General features: G+C 39.9%; 2 protein-coding genes across 3 annotated transcripts in view; both read right to left on the minus strand.

The window, feature by feature from the left end:
- Positions 1-753: 753 nt before the first annotated feature.
- Positions 754-14,382, minus strand: dnajc18 (DnaJ (Hsp40) homolog, subfamily C, member 18). Its single transcript, XM_061702899.1, has 8 exons — positions 13,916-14,382; positions 6,719-6,887; positions 6,487-6,632; positions 4,573-4,773; positions 4,347-4,459; positions 2,178-2,287; positions 1,936-2,108; positions 754-1,853 (listed from the first exon to the last, which is right to left on the minus strand). The coding sequence occupies exons 1-8, from the start codon at positions 14,040-14,042 to the stop codon at positions 1,729-1,731; spliced, it is 1,164 nt and encodes a 387-aa protein (XP_061558883.1). The 5' UTR covers positions 14,043-14,382; the 3' UTR covers positions 754-1,728.
- Positions 14,383-16,083: 1,701 nt separating this feature from the next.
- Positions 16,084-23,438, minus strand: part of LOC133415821 (protein phosphatase 3 catalytic subunit alpha-like) — a 43,008-nt gene continuing 35,653 nt past the window's right edge. The window contains exons 13-14 of one of the 2 annotated variants that reach the window (XM_061702288.1): positions 21,161-21,211; positions 16,084-18,641 (exon numbers count right to left, since the gene is read on the minus strand). In XM_061702288.1, coding sequence (XP_061558272.1) covers positions 18,463-18,641; positions 21,161-21,211 — 230 coding nt within the window. In that variant the 3' untranslated portion in view covers positions 16,084-18,462. The remainder of the gene's footprint in view (positions 18,642-21,160; positions 21,212-23,438) is intronic. The other variant, XM_061702289.1, reaches the window with a different exon arrangement.

The following is a 23,438-nucleotide window of genomic DNA, read 5'->3' on the forward strand; positions in this document are numbered from 1 at the left end:
GGGATCGAAGGTCACAGGCATTCAATGTTGTTTTATGTGCAGAGATTTCTCTAGAGTCTCTGCATCTTTTTATATTATGGACTGTAGATGACAAAATCCCTACATTCCTTGCAATTGTGCATTGAGAAACATTCTTAAACTGTTGGACTATTGCTCCCGTGATTGTTCACAAAGTGGTGAACCTCACCCTATCCTAACTTGTGGATAACTAAGCCTTTCACGGATGCTGTTTTTATACCCAATCATGACATTCACCTGTTTCCAATTGCCCTGTTTACCTGTGGAATGTTCCAAACAGTTTTTTTTTTTTTTTTTATTAAGCATTCCTAGACTTTCCCAGTCTTTTGTTGCCCTTTCCAGCTTTTTTTGGAATGTGCTGCGGGCATCAAATTCAAAATGAGAAATTATTTGCAAGGAAAAAAAACTATTAACGTTCATCAGTTTGAACATTGTCTTGTCTTTGTAGTGTATTCAATTGAATATAGGTTGAAAAGGATTTGAAAACCATTGTACTGTTTTTAATATACATAACATTCCAACTGATTGGCTGGCGTCCAGTTCAGCGTGTACCCCGCCTCTCACCCGAAGATAGCTGGGATAAGCTCCAGCACGCCCGCGACTGTTGTGACGATAAAGCGGTACAGTAAATGGATGGATAACATTCCAACTTCATTGGAATTGGGGTTTGTATAATGCATTCAGAATCAAAACCACAGAAACACAAATGAGACAGGAGTCACAAAACAATCCACTTTTAATTTTCTGGTAGTTTTGTTTGAAAAATGGCTAAACCCAACTACGGCTTCACTGTATTTATGATTGTTTGTCCATAATACTGAATTGATCAATGTGGTCAGTCAATATTGACTGAAAATGTATTGCTAAAACATTAACAAAAACAATGTAACGAAACAATCCTTTACCTAGGGTGCATGCAAGACAACAGAACACTGTTAAATAATAAAAGTGCTTGAGATTAACCTGAACATGTCACAGGAAACACAGGCGACATGGCAACGTAAATCCTGTATGTAGTGTCATGTCCACATTTTTTCCATTTCAAATGTTCCATTTTGGTTTAGAAAAGGACACCACTTCAGCCCGAGGTAATGGAACAGCCTTTGAAATACATAACAGCAATCATGTGTTGCTTTTAAACATCCATTATGATGGATCCATTATGGAAGCAGTGAAGGGGGAGGTATAAATGATCTGAAAGCACAGTGTAAAAAAAATGTCAGTCCCTTCTTACTGTCTGATTTGTTTTGATTTTATCTAAATAAGTTATAAATAAATAGTCCATGACTTCACAGTACAACAGTGTTGAGATTTGTCCAAAGTCGAGTTATTCAAGTCATTGTAGCAAATATGTTGATTCATTAAATACACTTGGATTTTTGGCAAAGACACTGAACAATCGGGAAAATAAATAAATCAAAGTGCATGGACATAAACATAGCTTAATAAAATGCCCTCAGACAGAGACCATTTCTCGAATAAAAAAGTTGAAAAGGGGCGGAGCCTCAGTGCTGCGGCCACCAAAGCAGCTGACAAGCAAACTCGTATTTACTACCAACCCGGAGGAGAGAAGGCACATTTTTTTCCAACTCTGCTGCATGAGTCTTGCCAGGATAGCTCGAGTGTATATAATGTCAATAATGTCGTTGATCAATAGTCATACAAATAATAATGTACCAGAGTGGCACGCCACATTAAACAAACCGTCCTTCATTTGCTTCTCTGACGTCCGACCAGTCTGTGCAGCTTGTCACAGTTGTCCAACCTCATGGACTCTGCCTTCTGCTTCAGACGCTCATCTCGGTACAGCTGCCCGAGGTTCATCAAGTCTGACTCTGAGCGGGACAGAGTTTCACACATTAAGCAAGTACTTGTGGCAGAAAAACAGATCACCACCAGACAATGCTGTTGCCTTACTTTGCTGTTTCTCCTTCCAACAGCTGCTCTGCAAGTGTTCGATGTAGTCACTCTCTATAGTTTTCTCCAGCTCGTCCAGGGCATCGCCACGGTATTCCTTCTCAAAACTTTTATCCACGTAGTACGGAACGCCCATGTGCTGCGTTTCCCGGGAAACCACCAGGCCCATGCTCCTGCAAACACACAGCCTGCGTGTAGTCGACGTCCACTGTGAACTGTAAATGTCTCTCCAACACACTCACGGCTTATAGAAGAGACTGTAAGGTGGGTTGGTGGCCATCATCTGAGTGAATACCGAGATGAGGATCAGCACCAGAATGGGGAGGAGCTGCAGCAGAGCTGTAAAGGTGTTCTGTGTGCACATCATATCCGTGAACAACACTGTGAGTACGTGTTTCAACTAAATCAAATGGGTTTTTGTTAGGATTGGGAGACATTTCATTTTTCAACACCCTAAAAATTGGTTCCAAATATTGAACTTTTCCAGCAAGCTGTTCCAAGGTGACGACATGCCCAGAAAAGTAATATTATGACATTATTTACACTGCTCACAATCTGATTGTGAATCAGATATATATATTTCTTCTGTCACCTCGCCAACCTTAGGTTTTAAAAGTAACATGCTCATTTTTAAAATGTAAGGACTAGAAAGTATAGACACTTGTGTTAAAAAGAAATAAAAACTTGCCACAAGGGTTTCGGTCTTGCTTGGCCTTTGCCACCTCCACTTTCGCCCTACGACGTATCTTGTCTCCTCTCCCTCTGCCCTTTTAGTGTCACACTTCTTCTTAGCTAACCTCCTTCCTTGTATGCTTTCCTGTACTTTGAGGTTCGACCACCAAGTCTCCTTCTCCCCCTTTCCACCAGAAGACACACCAAGTACTCTCCTGCTTGTCTCTCTGATCACCTTGGCTGAAGTGGTCCAGTCTTCTTGAGGCTCCTCATGTCCACCAAGAGCCTCTCTCACCTCTTCTCGAAAAGCCGCACAACACTCTTCTTTTCTCAGCTTCCACCACATGGTTCTCTGCTCTGCCTTTGTCTTCTTAATATTCTTCACCACCACCAGTCATTTTAAACGCCACCATCCTATGCTGTCCCGCTAATGTACAATCTCCCTTACCTCTACTTTACAATCAGTAAACTACTTCAGATTATATCGTCTGCGCAAGATGTAATCCACCAACATCTTTCTACCTCCGCTCTTGTAGGTCACCCTATGTTCCTGCCTCATCTAGAAGAAAGAGTTTGCTCCAGCCATCTCCATCCTTTTGGCAAAGTCCACCAGCTTTTGTCCCTCCAAGTTCCTTTCCTGGATGGCAAACTTACCCATCACTTCTTCATCACCCCTGTTACCTTTACCAACATGTCCATTACAATCTGCACCAATCATGACTCACTCTCTGTCTGGGATGCTCAGAACTACTTCGTCCAGCTCCTTCCAAGATTTTTCTTTTACCTCTAGTTCAGATCCTACTTGTGGGGCATAACCACTAATTACATTAAACATAAAACCCACAATTTAATTTCAGGTTTCAGTCTCATCACTCGATCTGGCACACTTTTCACCTCCTTCACAATCTTAACTAACTCCTCCTGTAAAATAACACGACTCAATTTCTGTTCCCATTTACACCATGGTAAAATAATTTGAAGCCTGCCCCCAAGCTTCTAGCCTTGCTGCCTTTCCACCTGCTCTCCTGGACACAAAATATATGTAACTTTCTCCTAATCATCTTGTCAACCAACTCCCGAGCTTTTCCTGTCTTAGTCCCAACATTCAAAGTCCCCACTTTCAGTTGTAGGCTCTGTGCTTTCCTCTTCTCTTTCTGCCTAAGGACCCATTTTCCACCTCTCCGGTTTCGACCCACATTAGCTGAATTTCCACCGGAGCGCTTTCGGTCAACAGCACCGGTGGCGGACCTTGTTAACCCAGGCCATGAATGGAATCATGTATGGAATTCTTTGGATTAATGCTCATACTTGTTTGGCAAAGGTTTGAGCCAAATAACCATCCTGACGCAACCTTCTGCATTTATTGGAGTGAAAGTATTATTATTAGGCATATTAGACAAATGCTGCTCAAAATTGCTGAGCTCTTTTTCCTACGCCACGTAAAGTGGGCGCAACATTTTGTCAAAGTTTCAATATTTTGAGAATTTGCCAGGAAGAACGGGGTGCGAAGACTCGTTCCTAGCTTCTTGCAGCTTTAATTATTATTGTAGTTTACACTGGTCATCATACTGAGTTGCCCCGACACGAAAACAATCTGTTGCAGTGCAGTTGTACACTTGTATTGTAGACTGTGCAGGTGTGACTAATATGTCCGCCGCATTTTTTATTCTTTTAAAGCACATTACAGCGAGATCACAACAAATATGTGGTATCAAAAAGCAGGTGTGAGAGTCACTGACTTGACTCGGGTTGTCCTCCGCCACATCCTCACGTCTCTCATAAGCTCGTCGTCGACGAGGCTGGTAGAACTGAGAGTAGGAGGCTCCTTGGTTGGTGTACACGTGAATGTTTCCTGTGGAAGACAATGGAATACATCTAAAACTGCCACACTCCAACCTTAGAGACAAAGATGAGAATAACAGTAATACTGTTTGTGAGGATAGTCACTATCATCGACACGCCTACCTGTGGGGAAACGTCCTCCAAAGAAAATGTTGAAGAGTTCCTCGGGGGAAATGTCGGCCTCAAAGTCTCGGTGGAAGTTTCGGTTGTGGCGATGGTGAGTGGTGTGTTGGGGTGCACACTCCGCTGCCGATTGATCGCCATACTGATCATACTGCTGCCTCTTCTCCGGATTGCTCAGCACTGCGTACGCGTTGCCTATTGCTGGGAGAACCAAGGAATGACTTCTTGTACTGTGTCTTCCTACGTGGACTCAAAGGTGGAAGCATTCTGCTTCTGAAACGAACTACACTTGTCAAATTTGACTACTGTATTATCATAGGACAGTGTTGTGAAGCAACTTTTTTGGGGGGGATTGGTGACTGCAAACAAGAGCACTAAAAGAGCACAAAGTTCCACCAAGGCTTAAACATTGATCACCTTTAAAATTAATTATTCACCGACAAGCTAGGATCTTTACTTGTAAGGCCTTTATTTGTAAAACTGAATTTGAAAAATAAATATATTTTACATTTTACACCAACTATATCTGTACATACGTCTGAACACACCATAGTATACCACTAACCTACACTAAAACACAGTCATATTTTTATATTTGAATAAAAAAAAACACTTCGAGGACTAAAATACAATGCATGAAAAACATCAAGTACAGCAGTAACTGAGGGTGCCTTCTTGTGCTGTGTGAAATTAGTTCATTGCGTGTTGTTGCTAACTTCAAATTGTAGTATGTAGGTAACCGAGCACCCACCCCCCTCACCCATTTAACTCTTATTGCAATAAATACTGTATGTATAATAGCATCTTGTCAGATTACATGAGATCGATCTTTTGTTTTTTCCAGTGTTGAAATGTTTAGCAGCTTTTGAGTGAAAAGAAAATGCCTAACTGCAGCACTGTCCCTTTAAATTCCACCATAAAATGTCAACTTTACAGTTGCCACATCTGCTCTGTCCATTAGTGTATGAATGTGTGCGTGTATGAGTGAATGTGAGGCTTTGCAAAGCACTTTGGGCACTGTCATGGTGTACATAAAGCACTATATAAGTGCAGTCCATTTACCACGGTACAGTTGTCTACCACAACACATGGTGGTATCAGTCACAGCAAAGGTAACTACAGCCACCTCATGGCACCACCGGTTTGCTTTTCTTGAAGGGGTGGGGGGGGGGGGTGGGGGGGAGAGAGACCATGCATAGCAAGGCAATCAAAACAGATATAATTTGCCCTTCTACATTTTCAAAATTATTTTGACCACAATGTAAAGACAACATAACATGTTGCTATACAAAAGTAATGATAATTGCTTGCTTCCTACTGAGGCTTAACGATATTTAATGGGCAAATGAGGCCACAGTGGTGCCTTGAGATAGGAGTGTACTCGACTTAAGTTTTTTCGAGATAAGAGCCATCATTTGGTCAATTTTTGCTTTGACTTGCCTGCAAAAATTCAAGATCCGAGCAATGTATGGGCAGTGAACTCAACTCCACAAAAAGCAGTAGTTTGGAAGATAATGAACAATTCTGTTTATCACCGCTCCGGTTTTAGTTTACCGCTGTACTCACTTGTTTTTCAGTGGATTGTTATATAAAAGTGTTTTTCAGACAATTATTTACTTTAATTATGACTTTACTGATACCTTAGTGATAGAATACAGCTTGATCAGATTCACACAAAAATTCGTGTTACGTCCCTGTCGTAGGAATGGAACATCTACGTCGTAAACTGAGGACCCCTGAAATTGAGGAATATGGCATTATTGTGTGCTTTGGTGATCAGGCAGTGTTTTATGGATTTATTTATTTATTTTTCAACGGCCAAAAAGCATATGATATAAAACTGTGGACACATGGTTGTCCACATAACAAAACTATTTTCACATTTGCTAAAGCTACTCACTTCAAATCATCTACCTTTAAATGCATCTGTGGCTCCAGGAGCAAAGTTTTTGTCAGGGTGGAACTTGAGGGCCAGCTTTCTGTACGCCTTCTTCAGATCTTCATCGCTGGAATGCTTGGGAACACCAAGAATCTCATAGAAGTCTCTGCAATTCTTAATCCTGCAGTGGCATTGTGGATGTTCAAATACAAGCTATCAATATGCAGACATTTGATGTCATTTCTTTGGGTCGGAATCGCCATGTACCTGTGAACACCCTGGCGCTGCTCTTCTGTGTAGCTCTTCCTGCCATCGCCGCTCACATGACTTTTCTCTGCGCTTCCCAAGTCCTCATCTCGCCAGCCTCTAGGCGGGGGCACACGGTTCGCTTCCTGAGCAGCATTGCTTCCATTTTTAACTATGGCATCAATCAGCACTATAGAGACCAGTGTTCAGAGGAGGGAGAAAATGTAAACTGATGGCAGTGTAGCTTCTCAGTCATCCAGATCAAGCTAATCTGTAAAAGTTTAATTATGGCAACTGAAGTATTCTTGGTTGACAGCAACAAAAATAATTGTGGGAAATAATTGTTTTGGGGCGTGTTCTTCAAGTTTTAACAGTGTACACCAGTGATGAAACTAAAAACCTGTACAATTACAGGCCTCTTCATTTGGTACACCAGCGCAATCAAATCCAGTGTTTCTCAATCTTCATCGAGCCATGCCATACATTTTTTCATATTAAAAAATCCCATGTCACACCACCAAACAAAAACGTCACAAAAAGTATATGAAATGAAATAATGATCTCATCCCAATTCTCAGCCTGTGTGTGAAATCTAGGCCTGTTTTAGTTGAACACAAAGTAGTGATGCACCGAAATTTCAGCCACCAAAAGTGCATTTTCGGAACTACCAAAGTATGCATAACATGTCACATGTTGAACACTGACGGCCGGGTCACGTGAGTTGTGTACACCTCAGAGTAAAGAATAATGTACTATTAAAAAGTGAAGGAACCTTGTTTTTTATAATCACCTATTACTCTCGAGGTTCCATGCGTGTTCGTTTTCGTGGAAGAACTACAATTATAACGACGTGTTAAAAGTCAACCAATTTATTCCTGACAGAGGAGTCTATACATTTTACAGAGCTCTGGGTCAGCAGCTACGCTTATCCTAGCCTCAGCAAAGACAGCGCAGACTGAACAAAGCTCTCTGTTCTTGCCCCCGACTAATGCAATGTTTCAAAGAGGAAGTATGGAATCGCTGTCGTCTGATTGGTCCATGGTCCCATCTGACGTCATCGTTGCTCTGCAGAATGATGACCATTTGCCGCTGGCTCCAGATGCCGTCTCCAGACGCCGTCCCACAGTCTTGCATTTAATGTTTATAGTGGCTCCCCACAGTCATTGTCTTCCTTGACATCTGGTCTCTGCTGGATCGGTATCCACCCTGCTGGGAGCTTCCATGCATCACACCCCCACACCCTTATCTGATTTACATTATGCTATACTGCAATAAACATCCTTGTCTACCCTCCAAACCAGTTACACCATGAAACTCTATATTACCTTCAAAAGCAATGCCCTATAGAGCATTGCTGAATATCTAGTTGAAATGACTCACTACATACACCCTCCACTCAGGTTTTGAGAATGACATAGTGCCATAAAGCAACCATAAATGTGAAATAAGCATAAATGTTAAATAACATTCAACAAACTACTGGTAATATAAACACTAATAACAAAGATAAACATCTTTTTTACAGTAATAATTAAATCAGCAGCTGCAGATCTCGGCCGTGGAGGTCCTTCCCTTCAAAGCCCTTGAGAGCAAACCTAAGGACAAGACTCCTGAGAAAATTAATAAAACACCCCCCACACCAGTCACGCTCCCAGGTGAAATCCGCTATATGGTTGATCTCCTGCTGAGAGAGAGGCTTGATCACAGTGGGGGTTATCATAGAAACCAATGCACAAGTGCCTGTCCATCCACTCCGTAGCAAGTCCCACAACAGACCATCCACCACAAATCAGACCTTTTCTTACTCAATCGGGCCGCATCATAATAGTCAATAAAGAGTGTGAATTTACAAAACTGTGGATCCGGGTGGCTAATTGATCGGGAAGGTTTGTTATTGGGGCCTAAAGTTACCTTACCCTTATTTTGAAAGATGCAAGTTAGGGACGGGACCATGTTGACACCATAGAGGGGAACGCCTTTTACCTTAGTTAGAGGATACACGCGGTCCCAGCGCATGTTAAATGACCAATTTAACACCAAAACACAGTATCCACACACAACACCCTACACAATCAAGCAGGTCGTCTTCCCCATCGCAGAGGCCCCTGACAAGACCTTCAAACAAACCCTTATATAAATATATATATATTTATAAATACATATAAATCAAAACTCTGCAAAATATACTCCTGCCAAAGAAGTGGACTACATAATTCCTGTATACATACTCCAGAGACAAGTTGGCAATTGTCACCCAACATTGATACTATTCCCCAACCAATTGTTAACTTGTCTCACCAAAGTGTTGATGTCAATAAACCAAGAATCACATAAAAATCAGCGTTAAGTCAGCACACCAACATCCTGCAATATAACAACACTATCAAGCTGCATCCTCCTGGGCGTCCTGTAAAATAACGTTATTTCAACAAATCAGTCATTCAACAGTCTGTAGACCGTATTCTCTTGTCAGTCACACTGTCCTTTGTAACTAAAAGTCTATAGTCTCTTGCACGTGATCACATCCTTCATTACTTCTGTCAGCCAGCTCAGTAGTGCTCCATTTCTGCTTTTAATTAAGACGACACAAACATTAAACCCAAAACATAAACAATTAACATGACATGACAAGCGAGACTTCACAGACAATAATATTAACCTCGACCCAGGAGTGAATGTCCTCTCACATACACCACACAGACAAAACTGAACACAGCACACTTATTGGTTGAACCATAACACCTAACCATCCCATTTTGAAGCATTAGCGTTCTTACCCAGTTTGCGGATCCACATCCATAATTGGAGAGAAACTTGTACAGCCACCTGAGGCTTCTTTAACGCAATTAATATCCAACTTCCCTTGTTCCTGTTTGGGCAAACAGTTAACTCATCTCCTGCAACCACGCAGCTTGTATTTGAAGGTTGATAGATTGGAAATAAATATTACCATCACTACACTAGGTCTTCCTCCTCAGTAAAGCGATATTTCTGCTCGAGTGACGATTTAAAAATAGCTCAGGCTAATAATAATTCATCTGTATCACTATCCAGGTGTAAAAGAAGTGGCTTGGCAAGATGTCTCTCCACCAACCACACGTTAATTCTCCCCAGATACCTTTACAAGTCTACAGGAGTCCTTCATTGCTTTAGCTAATATATCGTAACTAACTGTTAGCATAAGTCCCCTAATTCCCAATATTACATCTGCCAAATTCTCAAAGCAAGTCACCCTCTACCACTACAGACCAGGCTTCTATCCATTGCATTAATTAAACGATTCTATTGTAAATCTCCCTGGCCTTTGCAATACCATAAACTCGTAAAACTCACACACACCCCGTCGTAAAGCTGCCCCACCCCCCAGCTGGGACGCCTGTGTCCTGTCATAAACCATTTGGTGCCCATTCCCTGCGAATTTAGAGCTCTGGGTCTCAGAAGGACATACCAGATTATTCTGTCTGATATTTCCTCAATAAGACTCAATTTATATTTATTAATCTATATTATGTTGCTTCACTATTACCCTTTTGCTCAAAAAGTAGCTCTCCGTTTGTCCACAAATTGTTGTAATCAACCTGATTTAGGAGACAGAATGCAAATAAATAAACCTCCTCAAAATTTACTTGCCAGAGAGATGGAAAAAATCCTCTTTGTCTTCCCTGCTCTAGTGCTGAATCTGGGGAGCCAATCAAACAGATTAATCCTCATACCATATTAGCCATTCTCAAAAACATGTACTCCACACCCTTGTACATGATGCAAGTTAGGCATAGTCTCATGACGTATGTAGCATACGTAGCAACTCAACTTGACACCTCTGGAATATCCTTCACTTCTGTGAACGAAAAGAATTGCATTCGCCACGCTGTATCAACAGTCACCACACTGTATCAACTAAATATTGTAAGGATGTCTTTAGTTGACTGGTGTACCTCGCATAATTTTCTTAATCCGGTTTGCCACAAACAGGAATGTATATCTACTTACAAAAATTACAGACTCTCTTCATATTCGCAATTACAGTCTTCCAGCCGCTTACTTGAGTGCCACTCCGTAAAAAACACAAAAAATGACTCCCTCTGACACACAAGTTAACACAGCTTTCATTACTTTGCAACCTATGTCAAAGCTCCTCTTCTCGCCACAAACAAGACTAAAGTCATCGTATGCGCTAAAGTGCTCCTCACGATCCTTTATCCCTTCAAGTGCTCTCCAAGCATCCATCCATTTTCTGAGCCGCTTCTCCTCACTAGCGTTGCGGGCGTGTTGGAGCCTCTTCCAGCTGTCATCGGGCACGAGGCGGGGGAACACCCTGAGCTAGTTGCCAGCCAATCGCAGGGCACATAGAAACAAACAACCATTCGCACTCACATTCACACCTACGGGCAATTTAGAGTTGTCAAGTAACCTACCATCATGTTCTTGGGATGTGGGAGGAACCCGGAGTGCCCGGAGAAAACCACGCAGGCACAGGGAGAACATGCAAACTCCACACAGGCGGGGTCGGGGATTGAACCCCAGTCCTCAGAACTGTGAGGCTGACGCTCTAACCAGTCGTACACCGTGCCGCCACTCTCTAAGCAATATATATCAAATCCCATTCACAATCTCAGATAGCAACTTGCACGCCCTTTTTTCAAACTCCGAAGCGTTTTCTGACACCAAAAACCTCCCGGTACTGTTTTCAGGCTTTTATCCCAGGCACGTAGAGCCGCTCTGGTCCGCTCTGCTGACCCGGAAGTAGACCATCACGACGCCACTCTGCCTTGATCATATCCGCCGGGCACACGCCTTAATTTATCTATTATTTAATTTATTTTCCAGAATATCATATGCCTACCTATGTATACATACAATACATATACCTTATTTATTTAGTTAATAAATATAATTGGTACCCTTTAAAGCGCTTTATAACTATTTACATATATAGTCCTGAAATTTTATTCATCAAAGTTCTAAGGGTTACTTTATATTGTATACACAATTTATAAAACGGATCACACAGAATATTTATACCATTCACACTTAGTCCACGTTTTTTTACAATAGAGGCCTGCGCAGGACATTTTGTGACAAGTAGAACCACTTGTCCGATCTGATTACTTGTGGAAAGTCATGCGTCTGGATATAATGGTTAACCAGCGCTTTGACGACAGACGGCGCATTTTCTTTTGCACAAGGATAGCCTTTGGGCCATCCAGAAAAAGTGTCGACAATCATTAATAAGTACCTTATGCCTTGGACTGGGACCACCATTGTCGGTTCAGTCCATTACCACCAGATCATTCGGGCATCAGCCCATCTCAGTGTGTTGCAATTCCCTCTTCGTTATAGGGCCAACACTGGAATCTTGACATATATCACAAAAAAAAAAAACAATCTTTTACCTTACGCAGAAGATCAGGGTGCCACCAAAAGCGCAGCTTGTACAGCATTGACACATAACTCTTATGTGCCTCACAGTTCTGAGGACCTGGATTCAAATCCGGCCTCCCCTGTGTGGAGTTTGCATGTTCTGACCGTGCCTGTGTGGGTTTTCTTCAGGTACTCCCACATTCCAGAAACATGCCTGGTAGGCTGATGATTGAAGACTCTAAATTGTCCATAAGTGTGAATGGTTATTTGTCAATGTGTGCCCTGGGATTGGCTGGCGACCAGTTCAGGGTGTACCCCGCCTCTCGCGCAGAGTCAGCTGGGATAGGCTCCAGCACGCCCGCAAGCCTCGTGAGGATAAGCGATACAGAAAATGGATGGATGGATGAGTTCCTTCAGTGTTTCGACTTTTGGTTTTGGGCCTTGAGTTCCTCAGTTTTGGTTTTCAGTCAAGAATTTTCATTTCGGTGCATCACTAACACAAATTCTATGAATGGAAACGAAGCTACACAGGTTAATTGAACTTTCTGCTGTCTAATGGAAGAGCATTTCATTCTTATGCCTTTCACTATAAGTCGCTAGCAAAGATAGATGAACAAAGACTTTATTTATCGTGAATAAAATATGTTCTGACAAATTTTATTTCTCTCGACAAACCTGATGATTTCTCATGGCACAGTGGTTGCGAAACTTATCTAATACTGTCTTTACAATGGTAATGTTTCTTTGCGACTGACACTTTCTGAAAGTCTGCAATTTAACATGTTTGTCTGAAGTGGTTTGGAACTGTAATGAACCATACCAGCTGCATCTATTCTCTTACCTTCAGAGGTGGGCAGTAGCAAAATACATTCACTCTTGTTACAGTTCCTTAAGCAAATTCTGGGATAAATTGTACCAGTCAGACTTTACTTTTATGAGAGTAATTTTGTTCAGAAGAAACGCTACTTTTACTTGGTTACAGTGAGCTACATTTCAGTCTATTTGATCTAGTTTGTCAGAGACACTTTTGCCTCAGGTGCTGTCAGCAGCACCACACAGTAGCAACGTTTTCAAAGTGACCCATTTGCGTGAAGCCTGGAAGAAACAATGGAGGAAATAAAGTCATGAGACTCACAGTCAGAGCAGGTAAAAGAAACACCCTGGCCTCACATTCAATGCATGTTTATCTTAGACTGTGATGAAGAACACCGATGATGTCATGCTCATTCTCTGTATTTGCCTAAAACTGTCAACATTTCAGCCTACAAGAACTTCACTTTGAACTTCTACTGTTTCACAAGTGTAAACAAAGTAAGTTACTTTAACTCAATTCAAGACCTTTTCGAGTGGCTGAATTTGCCTTATTTTATCAAGATTTATTTTATCATTGGGCAAAACCCGAATTTGCCTTTCCTACCCTATATCTTTGTCTATGCACTGATTATAAAAAAAAATCTGAAATTACTCATCAGTAACATAGTAACTGAGTACTTGTTTTCCCCCACTGAATTCTTAATTATTTGAAAGACTAATTTTACTTTGATTTGAATCATGTATTTCTTAAGTAACAGTACTGATAACTGAGTATGATTTTTGGCTACCTTCATGTAGCTATATGTGAAGGGCAAAATGCACGAGTCTATGCTCAATATTTGTAATGTAATACAAACAGCAGAGTGGGGTCTACACAGCACTCAAGTTCCACAGCTTAGCCACGTCTGCTAGGAAATAAAGCAGTTGCAGCTAAATATGCACGTCAGCCAAAAATAAAACATTATCATTAGGTAACATAACAGGAGTATATTGGACCAACATGAGCCTTGACTAGTAAGTAACATGCGCGGCTGCTAATGTTACCTCTGGCCCGTGTGCTGGGGTAGATATTCTGAGCTTCATAGAGCAGCTGCAGCGCTCGGTCCTTCCGTCCTGACCGTAATAAAAGCTTCGCCTTCTCTATCAGCCGGTCCGCTTCGTCTTTGTCCATTTTTTCGGTAGCTTCTTATGTGCTAGAAGCGTCGCTCGCCGTCGGTGGTGCAGCCTCACCGAGCCGGTGGCACCGTACCTTGATAGCCACTTAGCCTCACCGACTGACAGCTCCGTAACGTTAGCTCGCAGGCTAACTAGCGAGCTAACTAGTTAGCTTCAAACTGGCACCGACTTGACGCTAACCGACCGGCTGGCAGCGGCGGTCGTCAACAGCCTGCGAAATCGCAAGGACGATTCATGTCATGTTTTGTTGTTGTTGTTGTTAAAATAATGGGGCGCACTTTAATGACACTTCGCACCTGCTAAGCTTGGAGTGACAGTGGGTGAAAGGCAAGACCTTCGTGACGTCACTGTGACAGATAGATACTTTTCAAGCTCTTAAAATTCTAACTTCTTTTAAGTACAGGTACAGTATAATTTTTATATATAGTGTATATATATATATATATATATATATATATATATTAGTATAAAATAATCAAAAAGTATATGCTTATTTTGTCTTGTAAAATATGACCTTAAAAAATATATGGGGTGTTTTCCCACCAACCTTTTTTCTTGAATATACCTCATTCTCCCGCGACCCTGGTGAGGATAAGCGGTACGGAAAATTAATGAATATTTTATTCTCGTCTTGCTTTTGGACAGGCCTTTTCTGTACGAGATCCTAAATTGTGGCACTCCCTGCCTGTAGATCTCAGGCAAGCAAATTAATATTTTAAATCTTTTGGCTTTTCGTAACTGTTATGTTAACTCTTTGTTGTATTCCTGCCCATGTTGATTATGTGTTTTATTGTTAAGCACATTTTTTTTCTTTCCGAATATATATACAATTAAATTCTTGAAAATATAGCACTTTTTTCTTGAATACTTTCAAAAATACAGAAAACAATTCAAAACATACCACCCTTTTCTAAAAATACACTATTGCCAAAAGTATTCATTCACCTGTCTTGACTCAGATATGAATTTAATATGACATCAGTCCACCCTCTGCAGTTATAACATCTTAAACTCTTCTGGGAAGGATTTCCACAAGGTTTAGGAGTGTGTATATGGGAATTCATGACCATTTTTCCAGAAGCAAATTTGTCCGGTGACACACTGATGTTGGAAGAGAACGCCTGGCTCTCAGTCTCCACTCTAATTCATCCAAAAGTGTTCGATAGCATTGAGGTCAGGATTGTGCAGGCTAGTCAAATTCATCCACATCAAACTCTCTCATCTGTGTCTTTATGAACCTTGATTTGTGCACTGATGCACATTCATGCTGGAACAGGTAGGTGCCATCTCCAAACTGTTCCCACAAAGTTGGAAATGTCCAAAATATTAGACCCTGAGCTCCAGTGAAAGAAACTCTGAATGCTTCAACAAACCAAAAGATTTTGGACAGTCAAACTGTTCAGGGATTCCCCCTTCCTATTCCAACGTGTCTGTACACCAGTGCACAAAGCAAGGTCCACAAAGACATGGATGAGAGAATTTGGTATGGATGAACTTGACTGGCTTGCACAGCATCCTGCCCTCATCCCGATAGAAGACCGTTGGGTTGATTTTGAGTGGACAGTGAGCCAGGCCTTTTCATCCAGCATCAGTGTGTGACCTCACAAATATGCTCCTGGAAGAATGGGCAAAAATGTCAATAAACTCACTCCTTAACCTTGTTGAAAGAGTTTAAGCTGTTATAGCTGCAAAGGGTAGACCAACATCATATGGAACCATTTGGATTTAGAATGGGATATCTCAAAAGCATTTTTGAATCAAGGCAGGTGAGCGAATACTTCTGGCAATATAGTGTATGTATAGAATTTTTACTATTTTATATAATAAAATTGCTATAGAAATCACTATATTAATAAAATTGTGTGTGTGTGTGTGTGTGTAGAATTTTTGTTCAAAGTCCAAACCTGTACTTTGTTTTCATTAAATGTTTGTTCCAAGCAAGATGTAAAATCATGTTGAACGGTTACAATTTTGTAAATGAGAAGCTAAATGACTTGATTTTGTTCATGCATATTTTATTCAAGAGTAAAAAAAAAAAAAAAAAGATTTGTCCCATAGGGCATGCTTACAATGTGTGTATCATTGAGGAAGTCAAATGCCAAAACATATCTCTCGAGATATATTAAAAAATAAAATAAAATGTTGCCAGATAAAATCAATTATATTTGTTTGTCAAAATATGCATGTAGACCATACAAGAACCAGAACAAGAGAAAGGAAAAGAACCATAAGTTTAAATTGTAACAATAATAGTAATATCAGCAGTAAATAGAACCAGTACGGTTTCACGTTTCAAGTGTGACACGTGATTTTCTTGGTGTCCAATTAATTTACATCTGAAAACCATGCTATCATGCTTTGGCAGCCTGAAAGTAGCTTTTCACTGAGATTATATTCATTCACACTATTAAACATGTTCTGTATATCATACAACAAGGCTTCACACCTGTGAAGGGTATCTCTGCATACAATGTCTCAATATAAAATTAAAAGCAGTGGTAATAACATAAATGAAAAAAATGGACAAAAACAAGAAGGAAGCCTATTTATAAAATTTATAAAACAAGACAAATGAAACAACAGATTAAATTTAATCAAAATAATTCAAGTTAACTATTTGAAACACGACTACAGTATCACAATTATCTCACATTACAATTAGGAACTTAACTGCATGCATTGATGCGTTCCGTACCATAGATGCTGTGTTTAAAATCACTGTTTTGTCCATCCTTGAGTCACATACAGTACCTTTACCATTAAAATAATGGAGTAGAAAATTTAATTCCAGAAATGTGTCTGATAGCGTTTCTTAACATTTGGACTTCCTACTTTAGTGACTTTACAAATTGTCTTTTATAACTCCATTGGATCGCGGGGGGGGGGGGGGCAGGGGTTATTTAATTACAAGTGAAGTTCTATTGTCAGATTCGTCATCAAAAATAAATGAGCCCCCCCCCCCCCCATATAATTTAACATAAAACATTTTATTCTGTAAATTGTAGAATTCTCATGTTGATAAAGTAGTGTGTGTAGATATTAATGCACACCTGAGTGATAGCACACATCTCGGGCAGTTCTGGACAAGCAGGATATATAATAAAATACCAAAACCTCTTCTCTTTTTCACCTCTGTTAACCGGTCCTATAGCAACGCAGGCGTGATTGCTGAAACTTCTTCAGTGGAGGAGGATGCTCGAGTGATTTTTTTTTTCTTCCAGAAAGTGAGGATGTGCAAGGTAATGCCATGCTTTTCCGACATGAGCACAAATAATGGTGATGGGTCTGTGAGAACGGCCTTTCGTAAAAATAAAAATTCAACCCATTTCACATTCTTAAAAGATACTATAAATACCAAGATTAGTCTCCCATCCCCCCTCTTTTCTGCCCTCAACTCCTTCGAGTTGCTAGGAGATGACTGGCGGCGAGTCATGTGGAGGTTTAATCTCACACTGCAGTGACTTTTTACCGTTTGTCTTTCAAGAAAATATCAATACAAGGTAAATAAATAAAATAATCCACTTTAACACTTGCCATATTAGCCATTTGATTTCTTGGGAATTAATTTTTTAACCCTATTGTTGGAGGACTATTATTTTTTACATTTGCAACTTTTATAAAAAGGATTATACTTTATTTTATTGTTGTAGGAATACAATTTATTGTGTTGGCTTCAGACTCTGACATCGCTTCAAATAGCGCAGGTTGAATTTAGTTCAAGTAACCAAATATGGTTTGATGCCAATAGTGTACAACCACACTGCATGATTTTTAAAATGTCATTATTATCATTAGTTTTCTTAGCTGATTAGTTGGCAAAATTCCCTGCCTCAGACTGACAGGGGTCCATTTTAAAGTAGCCAAATATGGTTTGTTGCCAGACAGTGCTAAGTGTACTGAAAACACTTTTTTTGCTTTCTTTTTTTTCCCCAAGGTATTCTGTTTTTATACTTTCTGAACAAGATACATATCTGCAAGCTGTGAATCTGAGTGGCTTGATATAAACATTTTGTTAAAAAATAATAATTTTTTAACTCATTTGCATGGCATGAATACTGAAATTATGCCTTGTGTCAGTCATGTGTGTCACCAACACAATGTCTGATTTACAGTAGTTCAGTCTGTACTTGAGCAGAGGAAGGGAACAATAGGCAGACAACTTTTACCCACAATGCAGCCCCCTTGACCCCCCCCCCCCCCCCCTTCACATTCTGTCACCAAATAAATGACCTTGTTGCTCATTTTACATTTGCTGCAGATCACCTTCTGTCTGTCTGTCTGCTGTGGTCCCGTTTGTGTTTCTGTGTTCTGAGGCCTGAATTTCGATTTGGCAATGTCTCACTGCTCGGGGGAAAATCTGCAAGGTCGCATCCCCCCTAATCACCACCACAACCACCACCGTCACCAACCAAGGCTCACTGGATGTTGCTGTTGTCATCCGTGCCGTTTTCCTCGGACATATTCATCTTGCCCATGGAGTGACCCACGTGGTTGACACCATCCCTGCGAGGGGGCATGCGCTCATTGATGCGGTCCAGGCCCTTGGCTTCTTCGAAACTGGTGATCTTGTGCTGGGGGGAAAAGCCACGGATGGCTGAGGAGGAGAGGAACATGACAACATAGCGGATCAGAATCACATTTGTGTATTCTGATACATCTATCATGATACATTTATTGATGTTATTTGTTGATACCCATCTATATTTAACGCTTATGAGGCTGGATTTACACTGCAGGCCCAAATGCCCAATACCAATTTAATGCCTATTTACGTGGCCATTTGAGATGACACATCACATGAAACAACCCAAATCACAGGTACAGTAGTTGCTCTTTTTTCAGGGAGGTTACTTTTCGAGAGAATAGATGGACTATATACGATAGATAGGAAGTAGACGAAAATCCACAAAGTAGTGACCATATATTTTATCACTTGATATTTTAAAGCTCTATACGAAATACCAATACAAAAAATGCACACTCAATGTAAGCTGTAGCCACCGACAGCTCGTGAATTAATGTGCTTATTGCGTGTTTGTTTTCTTACCATTTGTTCAATAAAGCGATTGAACGTGCACCAGCGGCTATGTCTATCATTGACCACCTCTTGAGGGACTACAATTCATTCCAACTAGCGGTGGTAGGCTATATTAAATTAGTTAACGATGTTTACTTTACTGTAGACGTGCATTTGCGTAATCCAGTTCTGCTTTGCAGTAGAAATATTGTGCTCTCTCTTCTTCATTTAAGTGTGAAATTATCCCAAACTTTGGACATTGTCTTTTTCACACTCTTTCGTTTTGGCTCGCGCTTATTGCTACGTGTCTACAGTAACGGTCCATGTGGGAAAATGATCACCACAAAATCCTGCAATATAGTGAAAAATAGGCAATATAAAATTAGATATGTACAACTTAAAAATCCGGGACACAGTGAAATAATAAAAAGTGAAACGAGATATGGCAAGGGATTACTGTACAGTAATTACCCGCATACCTGCAGTTCACTATTCATAAATTCACCGATTTGTAATTTTTCTGCTCTTTCTGAAATGCCCTAAAACGCCACAAGCTGCTGCCAAAGCCTGGTCTAAATAGAAAAGTTGTACAGTAATTGGTCCACGGAAGTATGTTGACGTGATACATCTCAATTGAGGGACAAGTTTTGTGTCTCAGGGACTAGCTAAATTTATCCTGCGTTGTGAGTGGAATTTACAGAGTCTTTGTTGCATGTGTATATACTGTACACATACACTTCCAGTGCATTTTTTATTTTAAATCAAATCATCTGTAAGCCATTATCTTTAAGGGAAATATGGTAAAATGAGTAAAATTATAGTTTTGGGATGATAATTGGTTTATTTAGGGTTTAAATTATTAATATAGGCAATTATTAACATTTTTATGGGGTCAATTGCGGTTTTGCACTATTCACAGCAGGGCTCTGTCCCTATTCCCCACGATTATTTTAAAGTGTTAGAACAAAATTATCACATTAAGAAATAAATAACACAAATATTGAATATTACATACGGTTTAGTTTAGCTGGCCTGGATCATTGATTTCAATGTAACCAACTGTAGCTGTAATTTAGATTTACAGTGCGTTTGCCGTTTGGTCAGACGCAGGTGTGTTTACGTCCTCAATTGGCTCATTTTTATGACATCAGGCACACTATGACGGCGTAGAGCTGATCTGACCATTTATGCTGCACTTGCATTGGCAGATATCCAATTCATATCAGATGTTTATCCACATTCGGAAGTCGCCTGATTCAGAACACGAGATATCTGAATTCATGTGGTGGGGTTTTCTATTCACGCTGTCAATAGTGCCACTTGGGAGAAAAAAATAAAATACAAATAAAAAATACAAAATAAAAAAATCTGAATTGTGTCACTTGAACCATGCAGTGTAAATCCTGCTCTTAGTCTGCAATCATTTACCATAACATTAGATACATCTGAACAATCTAATTAGATCTTATACTAGTTAGCTCATGTATTGTGGAAAAATACAAACAATCAAATGGAGGATTGCCTGTGCAATACAATGTGGTCGTCTGACTCTATGCATTTTTAATTATAAAGGCCGCTTTATTAGATTGCACAAGTGTACCTTTGAGTGTATATCTAAAGTATAACTGTTCTGAATGGTCTTCCATGAGACATACTGTACATACTTACACTATTTTATTCCCTATTTGCAAAGATGACGCTATCCATTTCAAACACCTTTTACAGTTATCGCAATAATAGAGATACATTTTCTACTGATGTATTTTCGTGAACAATATAGCAATATTGGACAGTCCTGGATCAGGTTGCCATGGAAACAGTCTTGTATATTTCTAAAACCTCCATGATTTGAGTCTTTTAACTTAAACTGTTGTTACATTGAACATGTCCAAATGTTGCCTCCCAAATATGTTTTCTCATTTTCCATACAAGCACCCAATAAAAGGCAAAGTTTTAATTAATAATGTGTGTGAAATGCTGCTTGTGTTGGTGAGAGGTGGACCAGGAAGATGGAGGGAGGAAAACCATATGCTGGGAGGAGTGAGGAGGGAGGAAGAGAAGGAGGTTGGAGGGGGGTGGGGCTCACACAGGTTTACCTTCTCTGTCCTCATCATTCGTCTCGATGGCTTCAATGGCTTCAATGGTGGCTGGGGGAGGAGGAGGAGGGGAGCAGGTTACTCCGGATAAAGCCATGCAAATGTCAGAAAGGCAGCCCCGCTCAAAAAGGCAGCTCAATGTTAGGTCGGATGCAATTCACATGTTCAGTAGCAATGGAGCCTTGGTGGGACGCCATGCATTGACATGGATTGGAGAGAATCAGTGTCAACTGCAGGTCAAATAATTAAAATGTGGAGAGTAGCAAACAAAAGAATAGAGCATGGCAGGGACCGATCAACATGGAAAAATAATGACCTAAATACTTCCAATCATTTTAAGTTTCAAGTTCCATTCTAATCAAATCATAGCTTCACAACTCACAGATTTGAGATTCAATTTAGAAAGTCAATTTAAAAAGGCAATTCACTGTGAGATTGTCGACTGTTGTATAACTTGCGGCATTTTTAAGAAACAGTCAAATTTCTTTTTATTCACTTGTTTTTTGTAGTAAACACAGAGGTTACAAGGCATCCATTCGTACTTATTTAGTTCCACCGTTTACACCCATGAAAGAGCCATTTGGATAGAAACAAAATAAAATAAAAAAACAAACAGTGAACCACAAAACCCTTTTGTCATCTGAAGTGAGGATAACACTGCATATATTGTTTTTGAACCTGTATGTTGTGTATGTTTGTTGCATTTATGAAATCAATGAAGGGTACAGAGACCACAAAATGTTATTTTAGCATGTAACAAAAAAACACTTATTGCTACTGTTTTGTAAGACGCTTCTCGATGATGTTTGTTTATACTGTACATACTGTTCTGTACTGTAATTTTAATTACTGGATTTTTAAAGTCTCTAACGTGAAACTCTCAAGCATCTTCGCATAGTCTGTAAACTTTGTCGGTTGTCTGTTGGTTTAAATATTTCTGCTATAAAGAATTGTGAGCAATATACTGTATCTCCTTTCCTTTCATAAAGGTTTGTCAGGAGTAACCTTTGCCAAAGGTGGGTTAAAGGTTACGTCTAGGCACCTTTCCGAAGTATTTTTAGAATTCGAACGACCTATCCTCCTCTCACTCAGATTGGAAAGGAAAGGAAAAATCCTAGGCAAAAAGGAGAATCCGAAGAGGCCCTCTCCATTCTTCTCTGCCATTTCTTCTTTATCTCTTAGCGATGTGCTCCCTTGACGTAGTGCCCCCTCTAGTGTTCGGACTGAGACACCATATAAATGAAATGTCTTTTGTTACAGGCTTCATTTAACTGTAAGAGAAATATGTGGACTAAGACAAACATGAAAAACGTGGAGTTGGACGATAAAATGTCAGTAATGAACAGTTATTGTGAAACTTTTGCCATTTTCAAGAAAAGTGAACAATGTTTATCAAGGTGTTTCTGAACAATATTTGGTGAGAATAAAGCATATTCATCACAATTGCAAGACGTACCGTAATTTCTCGTGTATAATGCGCATTCCCCCCCCCCCCCAAAATAAATTGTCAAAAGTCAATAGTGTGCATTATACATAGGTAGAGGGGCAAATGGAAAAAAACTTTCACATTTTATAAATGTATGCCGCCATCTAGTGGTTATGAAAAACCTGTACACTTTCATTCCAAAATGCCACCGCCACCTAGTGGTTATAAAAAATTTGTAGCCTACACTTTCATTCCAATATGACAGGGGTACGTATGACTGCATACATGTACAGTTGTGCTCATAAGTTTACAATACCGTGGCAGAATTTGTGAAATATTGTTTTTTTCAAATATGACTGACTGAACAACAACCATCATTAATTTCTTTATGGTTATGTTTTGTTTAATGATAATGCTTTTCTGAAATGCTTTACTGTTTAATTTGAATACCATTCAAATAAAATGTGTTTCGCCTGGTCTTTCATGTTTTCTTTAAATAATTGTACCCATCTTACAAATTCTGCCTGGGTAATCAAACATATGAGCACAACTGTGTGTGTTCTAATTTACTAAATAAAAGTAGGGCTGTTAATTTCAAAATAAGAGCAAGTACATTTTAAAAAAGGATTATGTGTTCAAATAAAGTGCAAAACTTCAGAATAATTATTTGAAAAAAAACTAATAAAATACAGATACTTTATGTTTTGATTATATGGGTAGAAGCAAAATCATGCATTGTAAAAATGCATTATACATAGATAGAAGGGTTTTCCAGAATTTTGAGGTCAACTTTGGGTGTGCGTATTATACATGGGTGCGCATTATACAGGAGGAATTACGGTAATAGCATTA

Source organism: Phycodurus eques, chromosome 17 (assembly GCF_024500275.1).
Source record: "Phycodurus eques isolate BA_2022a chromosome 17, UOR_Pequ_1.1, whole genome shotgun sequence".
Classification (NCBI taxonomy): Eukaryota; Metazoa; Chordata; class Actinopteri; order Syngnathiformes; family Syngnathidae; genus Phycodurus; species Phycodurus eques.